This window comes from Pollicipes pollicipes, unplaced genomic scaffold (assembly GCF_011947565.3).
Source record: "Pollicipes pollicipes isolate AB1234 unplaced genomic scaffold, Ppol_2.1 Scaffold_3447;HRSCAF=4054_pilon_pilon_pilon, whole genome shotgun sequence".
NCBI classification, from domain to species: domain Eukaryota; kingdom Metazoa; phylum Arthropoda; class Thecostraca; order Pollicipedomorpha; family Pollicipedidae; genus Pollicipes; species Pollicipes pollicipes.
The window spans coordinates 34,771,927-34,790,898 of NW_023596297.1; the positions used below are offsets into that span (position 1 = coordinate 34,771,927).

Consider the following 18,972-nt stretch of genomic DNA (forward strand, 5'->3'; position numbering starts at 1 on the left):
CGACAGCACCGCCTCGCTTTGGGTCGTCAGAGCAGTCCCCGTCCATCGACCCCAAAAATCGAGATATAAAAAATGTGACTCGAAACAACACTTACACGTTACTGCCAAGCTGGCGCTGCAACCCTCCGGCTCACCTTCATGTTGTCGTCACGGATACGCACGAGGAAGCCGTGGATACCGTGGTTGGTGCCCTTCAAGTGCAGGTGGGCGAACACCACGATCCACTTGGCGTGGATGGCGCCGTTCGTGATCCAGTACTTCTGCGCCAGCGTGGTCGGCGAGTTCACGACAAACTCGTCTGAAGCGCGGACGGGATCGTTACACGGGAACTGCGTGAAAACCCGTCCCAGGTCCCGGACAGGTTCACAGGCTTGGAAGAAACGAGGCTATTAAATATGGAGTGATGCATATGCGACACAAAGCTGATACCTGAGCATACGCCCGTGATGAAGTGTTTTCGTTTGATCCAAAACGACTACTAAGATGAAACTTAGCTCAAGTTCTTCATATTCTGGCTATCATTAGCTACACTCTCTTGCTCAGTCCAGTGGGATTATAGTGCAACATTAAGTGCATGAGCATTTCAATCACCCTGAGACACAGCAGTACCACATGGGCGAGCACGTTATCCACCAGTCATGTCACTCAGAATCATAACGAAAAAACGTTGTTGCTGCCTCCCTGCATTTCACTTTCGTCTCCCCCCCCCCCGCACACACACACCTCTTCCCTCCCTCCCCACCGCCAACCAACCCAGGCCTTATCTCACTCTCCGACCACACCGCTGTAGTGAGGATACGCTCCAATGTCAAGAGCTTCTCCGGCAGGGGGGGGGGGAGGGGGGCAGGGCGTTACACGCCAGCCACCCGTGCCTGCCAGCGGGAGCCGGCAGTCTAGCCATACCCCTCCCGTACCCAAGCCGCCGCCGTACCGGTGGTCCCCGCCGTCCGCTGGCCATCCTGCCGTCCGGCCAGCTGTGGTGACGGCCGGTGAGCGCGCCAGGTGCCGTCCACCGGCGCCCGGCGCGCTCGCGCCCGCTCCCCGCAAATAGCCCGGCCGGACCGGCCTGTAACCGGCCGCTCGGGGCCCGACTGCCAATATGACAGCTTGAGCGGCCCTCGGGTGCCTGCGATCGGCCCGGCCCCATCGGGATGAGACTGTCCGGCAGCGGCCTGGCTTCACGCCAACGAGGTCCGCTCCTCGGTGAACAGGTCGGCCGCAATCAGGCGGCCGCTGAGTCATTACAGAGTGTACGCCTTGAAGGGCACTCCTGGCTATCTGACAACAGACGTGAATCCACTGCCTGCCCGTGCACCCATCAGAACGGTCTGTCCGGCCGTCAAACGTGACAGAGGGTGTGGCCCTGATGACCCCGGGGGCAACAGGGCGCCGGGCGAGCTTGTTCGGGCCGGTTACGTCATCACACTTGACGGTAAGAAGTCGGTGCTCTTACTCCTCCACGCTATGGCAAAGACCACCTGCCAGTTAGCCCACAACAGGCATCACTTCCACCAAACAGAGCAGCGCAGGCCACCATCCGTCACTGACGGACCTGCAGGCCACCGCCCGTCACTGGCGGACCTGCCGGCCACCGTTCGTCACTGGCGGACCTGCCGGCCACGGTCTGTCACTGGCGGACCCGCAGGCCACCGTCCGTCACTGGCGGACCTGTAGGCCACCGTCCGTCACTGGCGGACCTTCAGGCCACCGTCCGTCACTGGCGGACCTGCAGGCCACCGCCCGTCACTGGCGAACCTGTCACGCCACTGTGTGACACCGCCGTGCACCTCAGGTGACAGCAACCGTCACCCACCTGTCGCCGGGTCGTACGTGGCCGTCGTCTCCATTTCCACGGCGTTGTTTCCGTAGCCCAGCTCCGTCAGACCGAAGCAGCCGACGTCGTTCAGATTATCGATGCCCTGGAGAGCACGGCATGTTACATGTCCATGACCAAAGACCCTCCATCGCATTACGGATGGACTAAATGTTCGGAACTATCGTCCTCGTATAGTGTAAACTGGATGTAGACCATGCTTCGGTTAGATAACTCCAGCTGTCGCCACGTATTACTTGGTCCTGAGAAGGGCTAGATGATAGTTGGCTTTTCAGCCAAATACGCGCCAAGACCAGAATTTTCTAATTGCTAGAATTTGAGCAGGCATCTTCCCACTATCAAACCCAGCGCTCTGCCACTTAACTACCGGGAAGGGCATTGCCCCTTATCAGGGACGAGGACGGAAGCCTGAACAATAATTACATCCGTGATAACAATGCCCCGTCTCAATCATTCCGTAAAACTATACCTTTCATTGAAAACATCAATATGTACTCTTACCAATGTTTCCATACGCTGTCTTTACGGGTGCAGCATAGTCAAATCGCAAAGATGAATATATATATATTATATATATATATATATATATATATATGCATAGCATTATCTATCCACTACCACAGCCCCTCCCTCCTCCTCTGTGACGCGCCCGACCTTGAGCAGCTTGTCGTGGTGACGCGCCGTGCCCAGCTTCAGGACAGTGCCGCCGAACAGATTGAACTGCACCGTCATCTTGGTGCACGTGCTCGGGTCTATGATGCCGACCAGCTCGTGGGCGGCGAAGATCTTGTACGGGTTGTCGTTGAAGTTCAGCACGGATATGAAGTCGTTATCGCAGACGGCCTTGAGCCGCTGCAGTGCCACCTCCCGCTCCTCCTCCAGGCTGATGTTGTACCTGTGTCACGGCCCGCAGCGCAAGGTCAGGGCACACGGTCGCGGACGCCGCTTAAGTTCGCAGTCGTAGACTGAGTCCCACCAGGTTACGAACGGTCGCGCGGGATCATGGATCATGGCACAGGGTTACATCAGGTCACACAGGTCAGCACGGTCGTCCAGGGTCGCGGGATGCCACACTGGATTGCAGAGGGTGGGGCGGGGTCACAAACGGTCACACTGAGGAACACTGGTTGCGTCAGGTCACGGACACTCGTGACGTCACGCATGGTCACAGATAATCGCCGAGGCTCAGGTTGGGGTCGGGCGGCGAGCGCACGCCATGTTTGGTGTCCGAGGAGCTTCCTATTGGGAGGATTCGCGGACAGGGTGATGGGATCGCTATTAACACGACGTTGCAAAAATGATACCGAGTGCACATATTCGGTGTTCTGTGTGAGCATTTGTTCTTTTACTTCCTTCACCAGAACGTGTGTTCAAGCGCCGAAATATTTGGGTCTCTTTGAGAATGTGGTGACAGTTCCCACGCTCCATGAAAGCTGTGGGGGACACGCCATCCACGTTTACACCGGTGTCGCCAGCGGTGCCGCCACCGCTGCAGTCTCGGCTTCCTCCAGGGATGTAGCCAGGGGGGCCAACGCCATCCTTCGTCATCAGCACCACCTACTTGGGCTTCATGTAGCTGGCCGGGTCCTGCTGGTAGCGTCGGAAGCGGTCGCGCATATCGTGGTTGTCGTGGTCCAGCAGGTGGGTCATCTTGGCCGTGTCGAAGGTGGTCACAGCCTGACGCTCGCGCAGCTCCGCCGGCGACATCGTGTTGTTGAGGCCGGCCGCCGCCGTCTGTTGCCATCTGTCGATGACACCCACTACTAACAAACCGACGTGCGGAGTACAGAAATGGGTGTAAAACTACGAAATCAGCGAAAAGGGGTATTGTAGAAAGTCAGGCCAATCTAGGGTGACAACACGACAGCCATGTTCTATGTTGCTGCACATAAGGCATAAAATCACCAAGAAGCATGAAGCTCTCGTTCATCGCACGGGTATTTCAGTCAAAAGCAGGTCCATCGGATACTGAAACGCGCGGAATTAATACGCAACGCAATGCAGTTTAACTTTAAGCTAACGTACATCTCGCTTATACTTATACAACAACCGGGATGTATCTGTTGCATTTCGAGGCTTGGCTAAAACCTTTTTTAATTGAATTCTGGGATCAGCACCTACGCCCAGTAGTGCGTGTTGTGTGAGCTCTCACGCCAGCATCCGATCATGGGAATTCAGGGTCAACGATAGATTTTGCGTGGAAAGTTAAACGCGCCGCAACGCTCGGCACGGTTTGCCCTGTGCTCTAGCTTCACCTGACCTTCAGTACGCCCGCTAAACGACGGCCGCAAGCTACTCCAGTCACGGGCAAATAACGAGCACCCAAAGCGGTTCGAACCCACCATACGAAGGGTGGGCGAATCAGAAGGCAGGAGATCTGCCTTCACAGCTTCCGTTGATTACAGCACCTGATGCTGTAATCAACGGAGCCATAGAGATGGACAGATATCACATCCAATTTCCGACCATTCAATGCATTTAGGACGGTAATTTCCGAGAGCTTCGTGTACTTTTGATGTGGCAAGTTCTGCTTTAGAGCAGAACAAGTCGAGATTCGGAGAGCGCCTGACGCACGGTTGTTGCTCAGTCCCGGGTGGACTGACATGCTGACCCGATCACACAGCTCACTAACCTGATCCCATGGCCATATTTGTTGGCCTGAGAAACCTGGCGCAAAATGCTCGAGGACGCACACCGGAACATCGCTGAAACATAGAACACTGATCAAGATTCTTTCATAAGGTGGTCAACAAACAATACACTTTATCTATATATATATATATATATATATATATATATATATATATATATATGTGTGTGTGTGTGTGCGTGCGTGCGTGCGTGCGTGCGTGCGTGCGTGCGTGCGTGCGTGCGTGCGCGCGCGTGCGTGCGCGTGTGAGTCCGTCATCAATGTTTGGGATCGCGCAGAGGCTAAACCGTCGACAATTTTGTCATGAGATTTTCACGCGGCCAAGGACTCATGCCCCAGTATGGCAGTGTCACGTCAAAGTCCCGCATTTCGCAAAAATGAGGGCGTGGTGGGCGAAAAACCGGCGAAAAATCCCTCATCGGTTTAACTCGCGCAACGCCATTTCGCGATCACCAGCCGATGGCCCGACACGCATCCACCCCTGAGACCGTATCTTGACCACGGGCCGGAGCGACATGAAGCTTACGCAGCCAGATAGACAATTGCGTGGGCAATCCAACTGGTGTAAGTTTGTGGTACCATGTGGTGCGTGGCACGTGCACGCGTGTTGCAAGATGAAATTGACCGTTTTTGACGAATTTTGACGTGTTTGGTCATATCTCGGCACGCAGTGCAGATAGAGACGTGGATTTTGCTTCCCAACATTAGCAATGAGTTCAACTACAATTTAATTGTGTGTGGTGAGATTGTGCGACGCACGGTTGCGCTGCAAATTTGAAGACAAGTTACAAGCAGCCAAGTTTTAAAACTCGGCGCCGAATACTAACTGTTACCATCAAAACTGTTCGGAACTGAGTGTGAAGAACTATATGAACGTGATGGCAGATTCATTCTGCTTCTTCCTGACCCTTTCGTCCATAACATTTTGCAATATTTCGCTCGCAAATGGGCCCAGACTAATGTACCGCATAACGGCTATTTGACACCGCCTCGGATCGATGCTGACAGGTTCTCCTCAGCGTCCTCTGGCGTTAAGGGTCAAAATAGTCCCCGTACACGTTGCTTGCGGCTGGGTTGATTTCTTGGTGGATCTATATTAACTGATGACAAAAATTGAACTACAGATGATCAAAATGAACACTAACTAAACTGGATAAGTCACAACCGAAATGAAAATTCCACCACCGATTGGATATATCCTCCCGCTGGGCCCTGAGTGACCTTTGGGACCCCCGGCACAGGCTATCACGGACCAGATTGGACGGCCTGAAGGCTGGCGATGTCCCGGCACCCAGCGAATAAAGTACGCCGAGAGTAGTATGTTTTGACATCTTGCGGATTTCGTCGATCTCTACGTTTTAGGCGAGATTTCCGCACCAAGGGCACATAGCGACGCGGGACTGGCGTGCTGTGACTGTCCATTGAACAGGCAATTCCAAGGTGTCACAAGTGTGGGATGACATGCTCCATTTGTTGGCCACACATGAGCCAGCTAGTTGGACTTGCTCTCTTCAATGTGTTTATACATGTTGTGTCCCATCACAGCACCCAAAGCACAGACACACTCAGCAGTAGGATGTATTGACAGGGAATCAAATGGACACTAGATGTAAATTTCCATACTGCGTGCTGTGTGTCAGGCATGCATGAGCCAGCAAGATGGTGTTGGTCATTTCCAACTGTTTCTTTACACTTTCTGCCATATCACAGCAACCACAGTAGCTAGAGCCATGAATCAATCTGCAAAAGATAGATAATTCAAAACTGTTTATAACTTAGCAAAGCAAAGCAAGTGTGCAAATGCTTGTCTACTAACTTTAATTTTGGACCTTTCAAGAATAACAGGTATCAAATTACTATGGTTTTACATTTTGAACAAGGTGATGGCAGATTGGAGATATTGTATATTCCAGGACAAAACATTTGGATACCTTGAGACCAGGAGGCAGCTAGGAAAAGCAATGTTCTTTGCACTCATCAAATCTCAGCCTATGTTTGACCACACAACTGCAAACTAATATGACCGAAATTGGATGCAAAATCATACTGGACAGAGATGGATCTTTTACTTCAGATTCCTAATAATTCATTCCTCCTTGACACATATCAATACACCTTGTCTTTCAGTTGTCAATAAGTTAATACGGCATGACTTGAAAACCACAGGTTATTCCTTTCCTTTACACAAACTCAAGGTCCTGATCATGTGGGTGTTGGTTGTATAAGTTATACTGCATGGGTTAATGCTATTACCATTTACAGGACTGTCCAAAAAGAGCAGGATTCTAGGCTGCAAGGAAAACATTTTTACACTAGTGGAAAAAGTAAACAAGTTGCTCACTAGATTTATCAGTAACAGCAAAAGCAAGCTTCAAGCATAATTTTTCTGTGGCTTGTTCTCACAAGGGTCATCTTCACCAGATTGCTTTATATCAAGTCATTAAGACATTTTAACATTCCCAATCAGTGGTATCATGTTTGTGCACCATCCAGCTTGGAAAAGATATGAACTGGATTTGGCTCCAAAAGTCCTTGACTTAAATGGTACTAATTTATACTAGTAGGTTTATGTTACTTACACAAAAGGGGGTAAGTTGAGGCCAGAAAGGATCCAAGCATATTGGGCTGGAACCCTGGATTTCATTGGATCAGAACAATATAACAAATAACAGACTGTTAGCATGGCTGCTGACATGTGCATTAAGCAGCATATTATATCTTAAATATACATTCCAAGGACAAAAGGATTTCAATAAGAATCTAGCTTTTACACAACAATGCATTCAATAATTCAAATTCTTGAGACTTGCAAGAAGTGAAGCATAGCTCTTGGTTCAGATTTGGAAGAGATTATACTAAGGCAGAGTCATGTATCTTTGAGAACCAATGATATTTATCAGAGTATTGTTGTGTTGCATGGAGTTGTATAGACCCAAAAATAATGGAGCCAAGAAAGCATATAGAATCTAGAAGATTGCATCTTCTATGTGTGTCATACTTTGTCATACATCATGGGAACTAGCTTGACTATAAAAATTTACTGATAAAGTGGGAAGAACAAAATTGAGTTGTAGTCTGCTGTTATAGAACTAATAAATGAAGTTCACAAGTATTTGAATACAAAGTCTGGTGCAAAGACTTGTCATAATGAACCATGTTCATTGCATGCAGATTTGTGCTTGTTGCCATATACTGAATATGCTTTTATATATATATATATACTTATATATATACATATATATATACATATATATATATATATATATATATATACTTATAATATATACTTCACTCCAGAAGGAAAGCTATAGGATGGATTGAAATCAACTTTTGACAGCTTGGCAAAGCAAGGAGTAAAATTAGGTTTGGCAAATAGTGTGGAAGAGAATAGGGAAAGAAAAACTAGGTTTTTAATTGATAACAATAGATGTCATGTGCTCTAGAGGTCTTTGTCATCTGTAACAGGCAATCTGAATTTTAGTATAACTTAATTGTGACAAAAGGCCCATTAAATTATCATCACAGCACACCTAAGATGGCGAAAATCTGGCCAAATCCTCATCTGGGTCTGGTCACTACTAAGGCTCAAAAATAGCTGGTTTAATAACTATAATCTGGCCCCTGCGCAGGTAAGCTGGTTCCCCATTACATAACTTTAAGCCATGTTTGGTTTCATTGCGCAGAACGGATCACCCAACACGCATTTGTGCTCTTGACGTAAACGCCAGTAAAAAACTAAGATATTCAGGCAAATAAGCACCCCACACCCTTTATACCTCAAACTTCGCCTCCGAACCCAGTGCCGACCGCCCGAAGCAACAGTTCACCCGCCGCCCCCTCGTAGCAGAGAGCAAAAACACCGAGAACACGAAGTTCGCCAAGTTTGCCTAGTTCACCTTTATTGTCTACAGAGGCAAATATAAACGTGACAGTCAAATGTGCGAGGACTCTCTACAGCGCGTCAAAGCAAGAAACCTGCACCTCATTCAGACACCCATACAGTTCTTAAAAGACTTTGACGCAAATAGGTATCTGTGAAATATATACTGTTACACAACCCTTATATTAACTGCTAATGCCTGGACATTTGGCTCTGAGTTTGATATCACCGTATGGCATTGCCTTCGGGAATTGACTACACAGCCTGATCAGCTCTACAGATAACAAAGCAACTCCAGGTGCAGGGGCGGATTTAGCCTGGAGTTGCTTTTTTTTTGGGGGGGGGCCAACCGTTCGTCGCCAGCTGGCTGGTGTGGGATCCGAAGTTCAGTGCATGATGTCTCTCGCGAGTACCTAGTAGGGACACCATTCAAAACCGAAAAAAACACCGAAATGCTTTTGAATCTTAAACAGAAGTCAAAACAAAACGGTTAAAACAGTTAACGTTAAAACAGACGGTAAGAAGACGAAGCTTTCATAAAGCTCTGGGAATGTTCGGGGGGCCAAAACATATTCTCAGAAGGTTTTGGGGGCATGGCCCCGTGCCCCCCCCCCCCCCCCCCCCAGGATTCGCCTATGTCCAGGTGGGAAGTTGAGCGAACACACTAGAGCAGAAGAACACTGGACACCAAAGGTAGAGCCTCTTATTCAGTTGCCACCTCCCCCCCCCTCCCCTTTGGCTCCAGCGCCTTCTCCCCCCCCCCCCCCCATTAAGAGAAAAATGAACTTAATCTCTCAAAATGCGTTTGTTGGTGAGTTTTGAGGAAAGGTTTGATCATTTTCAGGGCTCAGCCTGAAATATATTCTATATTTCAGGCTGAATAAATACATAGTTATAAATATATTTGACATAAATATATACTAATCAATATTATGAATATATATATATATATATATATATATCATAAATATATCCTATAAATATAAAAATATATTATAAAAATACATACATTCAGCCCCCCACTTAAGGGAACTTCGCCCCCGCTGAACACACTGTGGTGGGACGATAACTGAGGTGTATGCGTCCGGCCACGGTCTGCAGCATGGACCGCAGATGGCATGCTACCCTTGAAATAAATAGGCCCGAACGGGTCCCGGTCCCCCAGCGCACTTCATTCTGCGCGGGGAAAGGGGAGCTGCTGCAGCCGCGCCGCCTTAAAATGGCAGCGCAAGAGGCGCTTGTGGTCCCACGGATGGACTGAAGAAGAAGACTGTCCCATGGTCAGCTCCATGCAGTCTATCGTCTGCCGTCACCTGCTCCTGGTCTGCACAGCGCGCCTGCTTGGTCTCGCGGACGCGCCTGACCGCCCCGTGTCGCTCTATCTTCTCCAGCGCTCGCCTAGTCACTCGACAGGGGCGTCGCGGGTGTTGGGCTGCCTGGCAGAGAGGGGGCCGGCGCCGGCCGTGGTCCCACCCACCCACCCCACTACTGCCCAACCGTCGCCATCAGCCAGCGATCTTCCCGACGCCGGGGGTGCGACAGAGCGGCTGCCACCAGCTGTTCCAGCGGCGCTGACGTCGCCAGCTGCAAGTTCAGCGCCTAATTTGCTGGCACAGCTGAGAAGCCGGGCGACGTCAGCAGTGCGACAAGCTGCGTGGCAGACATTTGGGATGTAGTGGTGGCCTGGTGAGGCCTCACGTCGCGGCTTTATTTAGCCTTTGGTAAAAAGCGGGCGTTGTAATAATGTTCTGCAGTAACATTCACCGCAAACTTCTCGGGTTTCACGGCGGGGGTTAAAGTGATTCTGGATGTTTGAGGAGACATGGGGCAATTTTTTCTCTGTAGAATGGAGATTCTGGAGAAAGAAGAGAGATCTCAATAGGTTCGGCCGTATCGGTCTCTACCGAAGCCCGTGCAACAAGGTTTGCGCGTAGACTCGTAGTGCTCTCTCGCATGTATGGTGAACGAGAACTTATCACACACCGGTTGGCATTGTGACAGAACTTCTAAGTGCATCTGAACCAATGAGATGAGGTGAACGCATAATAAGGGTATCATCTCATCAACTTCAAGATATAGGGGAAGGCATTCAACTTTATAAAGGCAACGCCTACTTCAGGTGGTAGATGAGCATCATGGAAAGTTTTGGTGGCAATATTGGCAAACGTCAGTTCGGCGAATCTGCTGGCCTGGTTCCGACAAACGTTCACGACTCCCGACTCGGATGGACCGTTCACTAAGCCGTCCTCATCGGCACATCTCCTATCACAACAGTATGCTAGCCCATGGCTGATTTCTTTGTTGTGTGCTGTTCGACTGACATGGGTGACGTCACATCTCGCTCGCCTTCCACGTTCCGCCCAGTGCGCGGCTCGATGAGCACTCATCACCCGCTACGCACCCCTGGTTTGACCTGTCGAGCCAGCTCAGATGATAATTAAGCATATTTCGTGCTCGTTAGTAGCCACAATGAATTCCTGCGTTTAGTCGCTCGTGTGACTGCATTTTAATTGATTGGTCTTTGTCCTGTCTATGTATTTAATCCTCCGGCCACCCTTGAACTGCACTGCTTACTCGCAGGTTGGTTCCATTCGTATGTTGCCGATTCAGCAGCGCACCAGCAGTGGATCGTGGAGACATTAGTGACGGGTTGGGAGCACTTAGTAGCTCTTCGTTGGGCATGAAAGTGATGCAAGATTAACTTGTCGACAAAAGATAGAGGGGTTTTGCCAAGGTTGTTCGGTGTCTTTTGTTCTACTCAATCAGCAATTCTCGAGGGATTTGCTCTCAGTTAGCGTGAGCGAACGAAGCTCCAGCATTTTGCTGGTAGTGAGTACACCTGAAAACCCGCTGCGGTTTATCATCGGAGCGATGCCGCTTGTCGCGTAAAATCCAGTGTTTTGTATCATTGTCCTGTGTTATTCGTTTGAGAAGTCTGTACGCTTTACATAAGCGCTACGTGCTTTCGTTTCAGATGTATTTCACCTGTGTTTCATTTCATTTGCCGCGGGCAGCATAACGTCATGAAAAAGCACGCCGCGTTGCTTCCATCGTTTCCTGAGAACCTGAAATAGCTATCACTTCAGTGCGTACCAAACTCCGAGCAGCGCCAGCCCATGCCAAGGTTTAATTTTCATTAAGGCTTACAGAAACGTGCCCCGCCGCTCATATCAAAATTTTGCCAGGATATTGACGGAGCTCCGCCACAAAACGAGCCTTACGGAGAGACGTAACGCCACGCTAACGTGGCCGGTTATTGGGCGGCTCTCAGCAACCGAGACTATTTGGCATCGCCTGCCTCTCGTCCTGACGGGGAGGGCGGGCACGCCGGGGACCAAACTACGCTGATATTGGCTTGTTTGTTTGGCGTCGCCATCGGTGCGGGCGCTCATCGTCCGCCGCCGGGCTGCGGGGACGGGCGGACGGACTGGCCTGAGGGGGGGGGGGGGGGGCTCTGCCTTGCAGCTCAGCGGCTTGTATCCGGTCTGTCACCGCGGGCGGTCCAGCAACGCTGGACCCTAATACCCGGCAGAGGGGCTTGCTGTGAGCAGAGCCAGCTTCTCCTGAATCCATGGCAGCAGCTTGATGACGTCAGCGTATACCCCGGGCATACCGCCGCGGCCGCAGTTGATGCCCCTGGAGGGGAAGGCTAATGTTAGGCGCGGCAGTGTGGTGCAGACAAAACAGCAAGAGATGAGCAAACGTTGGGTCTGGAAAATCACCACCGCTCAACGCAGTGCCAAAGTCTAAGTTTCCATTGATATGCGATCGCAAAACGGAAACAGCAAGAAGAGCAAGGAATGGGCGGACGAAGTGTCTGAAAAATTACCGCCACTCAACGCAGTGCTTAAGTCTTAGCTTGCATTAATATGTGATCGCAGAATAGAAATTGGCTATCTGTTCACAAAAGGCTCACAGTTGCCGATGGCGGGGTGCAATGCATATTCTGTCCTAGTACAGGAAGAGCCGCAAGAACAGCAAGAGATGTGCGAACGATGACTCTGCAAAGTCACTGCCACTTGGTCTGGAGCTAAAATCTGAGTTGCCATAAATCTGTCATCGCAAAAAATAGTCGGCCACCTACTTCAGAAGGGTCACAATTATTGACGACAGGGTACAACACGCATGCTAACCTAGTAAGATGCACTCTACAAACACATCCCACAAATGAGATATCATTGCGGGCGCGGTCTCGTCCCAACAGGGGATCGTCATTCAGTTCCCAGAGCGCTCAGGCCCATTCAGACTACTCAGCAGCTGCCTGTGGGATCCGTTACGGCACAGGTCGCCGTTCCCTCGCCCGAAAGGTCCTGATTTCGAGGTTCCCCGCCTGCCGCGCCCCGGCCTACCCGTCCGCCACCAGCGCGAAGGACTACAACGTCGGTAGCAAAGCACATGGTACCAGCAGTGCGCGCCCATCGCCAACTGACCATGCGACGATGCCGATCTGAACATGGGTCTCCTCGCGCTTCGAGTGGTCGCGGCACACGAGCGGCGAGCCCCCGTCGCCCTTGCACGTGTCGACGCCAGGGTGGCCACCGGCGCAGAGGAAGGTGTCGTGCAGCCGGAACCAGCGGCCCAGGCGCGTCTCTCGCATCCGGCTCTGGCACTGGCCCTGGTCCACCTTGGACAGCCGCACCTCCTTCAGAATGCTGGGGTAGTCGGTATTGTCTGCGGAGGGGCACATCGATCAAAAGGACGTTGGCTAGTGAAGGGCGATGGCGACAAAGAGCGCGCGGAGAACTATTGGGCAGGCCTCATGCAAAATACCATGAAGTTTGTAAACAACGTTGATGATAACCAACGTTCACCGGATTGGGTAATCTGCAGTGTCCATGGCAACGAGAGGGCCTGGGTGCTCTCTGGCTCCAGTTTGTGAGTGATTCCAGAACAAACAAACATTTGTATGTACAGGCAGCTTCACACTGACTATCCATTGGTCGTTGGCCGTCAATATTAGGCTCTTAATATCGAATTGAGGCATTCTGTCACTGGCTGGTTGTGGAAAGGAGTGTTCTGAGCAAACACGATATCTGAGCAAATGAGAAACACCTGCACAACAGCATGCTTATATGAATGAATAAATACCAGACAGTTGGTATGTTCATACCCGCCAACAGAACCTACAACAGCAACAACTCTGTTTTGCCACAATATCCAAGAGCCATTCTAATTTGTGTTGTTCACCACGAAGCTTGCAATATCAAATCGCACTTGTGTGCCTTTATCAAACTGACAATGGCGTAACAGCAAAATGGGATGCAGAGAAGCGGCACACGAAACCAGACGTGGGGTACATATGCTCATCCACATAACGACACATGTTCTGTCCTCAGTTTTTCTGTTCTCTGTTCACTCTAAACTGCCTTGTTCATCCGTTCGCCTGCTCGGTCATCCTTGGACATAAGCCTTCGCTCACAGAACAGCCCTGCTTAGTTTTTCCCCCAATGAGCGGCCCCCACCTCAGTCTCTCGCTGAAATTGACACTCCTGACTCAGCACTTCTATCACCGAAATGCGCCGATCCCTAGTATGCCGTCAAGGAACAAGTGCTGACTCACTCGTCGAAGGGCCCTTGTTCCTCGCCACTATCGCACCACCAACAACAGTTGCTGACCTTAATTCCTCCCTTCCCGACCGGCCTGCACCCCTTGCCACCGCCTTACCGAACTACTGGTGTCCCGACCGAAGCATTCCCCTCGCAAGTACCCGTTACTGTCTTACCGAATGACTCCCGCCCCCAGCCGATGGCCCGTCACTATCTTGCCGAAAGACTCCCATCCCCAGCCGGTAGCACGGCACTGTCTTACTGAATGACTCCCGCCCGCAGCCGGTGGCCCGTTACTGTCTTACCGAATGACTCCCGCCTCCAGCCGGTGGCCCGTTACTGTCTTACCGAAAGACTCCCGCCCCCAGCCTGTGGCCCGTCACTGTTACTGAATGACTCCCGCCCCCAACCGGTGGGCCGTCGCTGTCTTACTGAATGACCCCCGCCCCCAGCCGGTGGCCCGTCACTGTCTTACCGAATGACTTCCTCCCCCAGCTGGTGTTCATCTCTCACTGTCTTACCGAATGACTCCCGCCCCCAGCCCGTGACCCGTCACTGTCTTACCGAATGATTCCCGTCCTCAGCCGGTTGCCATCCCTCACTGTCTTACCGAATGGCTCCCGTCCCCAGCCGGTGGCCATCCCTCATTGTCTCACCGAAAGACTCCTGCCCCCAGCCGGTGGCCATGCAGTCGCTGTAGTCGATGTAGTAGTCGTCGGCGCTGGGCAGGCAGAGCGTGTTGATGTGCGGCGCGGTCTCCACTGGCTGCGTCAGCTTCAGCAGCGCCACGTCGTTGAAGAGCGTGTCAGCACGGAACTTCTCGTGGGTGAGCAGGCGGAGCACACCGCGGTCCTGGTGCGCGTACACGGGGTCCCGGCTGGACGTGTCCCACTCGCCAGCACGCACCACCAGGCTCTCCTTCGGGTGGCTGTCGAGGGACCGGTGGCGACGGTCACCGTTTGCCGGGTAGCGCAGTGTAAGCGTTTAGTGCCGTTAGCTTCGCTGCCTGTCACGAAAATGGTCAACGTATCTGTCAAAAGGACTATCTGTCAGTGGCGTTGAGAATGTTCCCTGACCCTTAGAAGTAATATCCGGCTTGGGACTAAAACCCACTTGCGACTCGTCCGCTACCGTCCATAAAGTTACGCAACCGCCACCAGGGGCACAGCGAATGGGCGGGGTGAAGGGAAGGGAGGGGTGAAGAACGGAAGACCTGGCCTTCCTTCTCTTTGCCCCATAGATGGCAGAATGGTAAAAATGCCATGACATGGTATGAACGTTAAAAATCGGCGTGGTGCGTTGTCACCGAGGTCCCCTTCCTCATCCCTTAAGAATTCGCTGGTCACATCCTGCGCCATCACATAACCATCATCATTTAGCCATGCACCTCACATCTTTGGACCATGCATTCCTCGCAGCACTTCCCCAACACGATCTGATACCCGCACGGTATCTCGCGCTCACTCCTTGACGCAGTGAGCAGCGGTGAGGACGATGTCGTTGGCGACCAGCGAGCCGCCGCACAGGAAGGTGAGCTTCTCTGGCGCGCCCTCCGTGTTCGGCACTCGCTTCAGCAGCGCCACCATCCACGGATGCCGGCCGAGCCGAGAGGCCTGCAGCAGGGGGCGGGACGTCAGCAGGGGGCGGGGCGATACGATCAGCGGCAGCCTGCGAAGGCTGACCTCAAGCGGGTCTGGTGTGACGTGTGTGCCGGCGGCAGTCATGGCTGTTGCGTGGCTAGACTCAGCTGACTGCAGCTTCTAGCACTCGGACGAATGTTTAAGTCCTTCCGAATTCGGTTTTGAATGCAACTTAGTTGCATTCTATGCTCATGCTCGCGCACTAGGGCCTGAATGCTAGGATCAACAACGCCTTAATCATGGCTCTTCACCTTAAATGATGTCCGGCCTCCCCAGCCTCAAGTACCCCTTCGAAACCCCTAAAAAACCGCGTGCACAAGCCCACTCACCCCAGGTCTTACACCACCGCCTCGTCAGCAGCGACCCGGCGACAGACTCACCTCCCCTCCGACGATGCGGCTGTCGAGTCCGATGGGCGAGCGGGTGCCACACGCAGTCGGTAGCCAGCTGATGGCCGCCTTGTCGGTGCCCTCGCGGTGGCGGCAACACGTCTCGTCCGGTCGACACTTGGAGGCACGCGCCGCTGCCACCGGCAGGTCCGTAAAGCTCCTCACGTCGATCAAGCCGCTGCCTGCCAGGTTGACGAAGCCCTCGGCGTCGCACAGGTAGCTTGGCACACACTCGCAGAGCGACTCGTCGACGGCCGAGTAGCGGCCGTCGCCGCTGATCGTGACGGAAAGGCCGTCGGCGCCGAGTGCGGCCGCCTGCGCGTGCTCGCCGCTGACATCGATCGAGACGCGGCCGTCGCTGCCGACGGACGAGGCTGCGCTAGAGCCGGTACCAAAGCTGCTGGTGTAAGTAGAGCCGTCGCTGGCCGAGGCGAAGGCGGAGCCACGCTCCACGGACGTAGTGTTGCGTCCGGCAGACAACGATGCGCCGTGTTCTGCAATGATTTGGGTCTGTCCTCTCCCAGCTGATGTGAAGACTCCTTCACCCGCCACGGATGAGGCTTCACGTCCAGCAGACGCAGACACACCGCGGCCAGCGCTGGCGTGAGCCCGTCCTCCCCCGGCCGAGGCTGAAGCTCCACGTCCAGAAGACGCAGACACACCGAGACCTGCGCTGGCGTGAGCTCTACCTCCCCCAGCCGAGGCTGAGGCTCCACGTCCAGCAGATGCAGATACACCGCGGCCTGCGCTGGCGTGAGCTCGTCCTCCCCCAGCCGAGGCTGAGGCTCCACGTCCAGCAGATGCAGATGCACCGCGGCCGGCGCTGGTGTGAACTCGTCCTCCCCCAGCTGAGGTGGTCACCCCACGTCCAGCAGATGCAGATACAACACGATCTGCGCTGGTGTGGACCTGTCCTCCCCCAGCCGAGGTGAAGTCTTCTTCATCCTCCTCGGTAGACACTTCGTCTCCAGCGGACAAAGGCTCGCTGCGATCTGCGCTGCCATATTCCTGTCTTCCTCCGGTCAATGCTGAGGCTCCATCACCCCCTTCGACGGACACTTCACGCCCGGTGGACCCAGAGACGCCGTGATCTACAATGACGTGGGTTTGTCGTCCCCCAGTCGAAGCGGAGGCTTCACGTCCAGCAGACGCAGACACACCGCGGCCGGTACTGGCGTGGGCCCGTCCGCCCCCAGCCGAAGCTGAGGCTCCACGTCCAGCAGACGCAGACACACCAAGACCTGCGGTGGCGTGAGCCCTACCTCCCCCAGCCGAGGCTGAGGCTCCACGTCCAGCAGACGCAGACACACCAAGACCTGCGCTGGCGTGAGCCCTACCTCCCCCAGCCGAGGCTGAGGCTCCACGTCCAGCAGACGCAGACACACCAAGACCTGCGCTGGCGTGAGCCCTACCTCCCCCAGCCGAGGCTGAGGCTCCACGTCCAGCAGACGCAGACGCACCGCGGCCGGCGCTGGTGTGAACCCGTCCTCCCTCAGCTGAGACGGACACTCCACGTCCAGCAGACACCGTCACAACACGATCTGCGGTGGTGTGGACCTGTCCTCCCCCAGCCGAGGTGAAGTCTTCTTCATCCTCCTCGGTAGACACTCCGTCTCCAGCGGTCAAAGGCTCGCTGCGATCTGCGCTACCATATTCTTGTCTTCCTCCGGTCAATGCTGAGGCTCCATCACCCCCTTCGATGAACACTCCAGACCCGGTGGATTCAGACACTCCGCGGTCTACACTGACGTGGATTTGACCTTCTTCAGCCGAGGTGGAGTCTCCTTCACCCGCCACGGCAGACACTTCATGTCCAGCAGACACAGACACACCAAGACCTGCGCTGGCGTGAGCCTTTCCTCCTCCAGCCGAGGCTGAGGCTCCACGTCCAGCAGATGCAGACACACCGCGGCCGGCGCTGGTGTGAACCTGTCCTCCCCCAGCTGAGATGGACACTCCGCGCCCAGCAGACGCAGACACACCAAGACCTGCGCTGGCGTGAGCCCTACCTCCCCCAGCCGAGGCTGAGGCTCCACGTCCAGCAGATGCAGACACGCCGCGGCCGGCGCTGGTGTGAACTCGTCCTCCCCCAGCTGAGGTGGTCACCCCACGTCCAGCCGACGTCGACACCACACGATCTGCGCTGGTGTGGACCTGTCCTCCCCCAGCCGAGGTGAAGTCTTCTTCACCCGCCTCGGCGGACACTCCGTCTCCAGCGGTCAAAGGCTCGCTGCGATCTGCGCTGCCATATTCTTGTCTTCCTCCGGTCAATGCTGAGGCTCCATCACCCCCCTCGACGGACGCTCCACGCCCGGCAGACTCAGAGACGCCGTGATCTACAATGACGTGGGTCTGTCGTCCCCCACCCGAAGCGGAGGCTTCACGTCCAGCAGACACAGACACACCGCGGCCGGCACTGGTGTGAGCCCGTCCTCCCCCAGCCGAGGCTGAGGCTCCACGTCCACCGGACGCAGACACACCGAGACCTGCGCTGGTGTGGGCCTGTCCTCCCTCAGCCGTGGCGGACGCTCCACGTCCAGCAGACGCAGACGCACCTGAACCTGCGCTGGTGTGGGCCTGTCCTCCCCCAGCCACGGCGGACGCTCCACGTCCCGCCGCAGAGGACGCCTGCGCGGGGTCGACGGTGACCACGATACCCCTGCCCTGTCCGACGGCAATGCTGCCGCTGAGCCGTCCCGCCTGGCCGGCGCCGGCCGCCGCGCCGCCGACGCCGACAACGCCGCGCGGCACACACACCAGCCCGCGCGCCGCCGCGTCGGTCACGACGATCCTCGTGGGCCGCAGCGCCGACGAGCCGCTGCCCGCCGGTCGGCCGACAGTGACGCGCGCGTTGTCGAGCGTGAAAGAGGTGAACGACGCCGACGACGAGGTGCCGGCGAAGATGGCTAGGCCGTTGAGCGCGCTTTGGGCGTGCTGGGTTTCGAGGGACCCAGGCTCGGGGAAGAGTGACGTGTCCGGCGGGGTGTCGTAGCCAGTCTGGCGGCCAAGAGTCTTGAGGAAGGTGGCCGAGG

At 54.1% G+C, this 18,972-nt stretch overlaps 2 protein-coding genes across 2 annotated transcripts; both read right to left on the reverse strand.

Moving 5' to 3' along the window:
* Nucleotides 1-98: 98 nt before the first annotated feature.
* LOC119092488 (acyl-coenzyme A oxidase 3, peroxisomal-like) lies at nt 99-8,358 on the reverse strand. The gene is made up of 6 exons (XM_037215449.1): nt 8,261-8,358; nt 4,467-4,539; nt 3,396-3,578; nt 2,489-2,729; nt 1,814-1,919; nt 99-298 (listed from the first exon to the last, which is right to left on the reverse strand). The coding sequence occupies exons 2-6, from the start codon at nt 4,535-4,537 to the stop codon at nt 99-101; spliced, it is 801 nt and encodes a 266-aa protein (XP_037071344.1). The 5' UTR covers nt 4,538-4,539; nt 8,261-8,358.
* Nucleotides 8,359-11,323: 2,965 nt separating this feature from the next.
* Nucleotides 11,324-15,369, reverse strand: LOC119091998 (phenoloxidase-activating factor 2). The gene is made up of 3 exons (XM_037214949.1): nt 14,568-15,369; nt 12,795-13,035; nt 11,324-12,000 (listed from the first exon to the last, which is right to left on the reverse strand). The coding sequence occupies exons 1-3, from the start codon at nt 14,596-14,598 to the stop codon at nt 11,883-11,885; spliced, it is 390 nt and encodes a 129-aa protein (XP_037070844.1). The 5' UTR covers nt 14,599-15,369; the 3' UTR covers nt 11,324-11,882.
* Between the last annotated feature and the right edge of the window lie 3,603 nt (nt 15,370-18,972).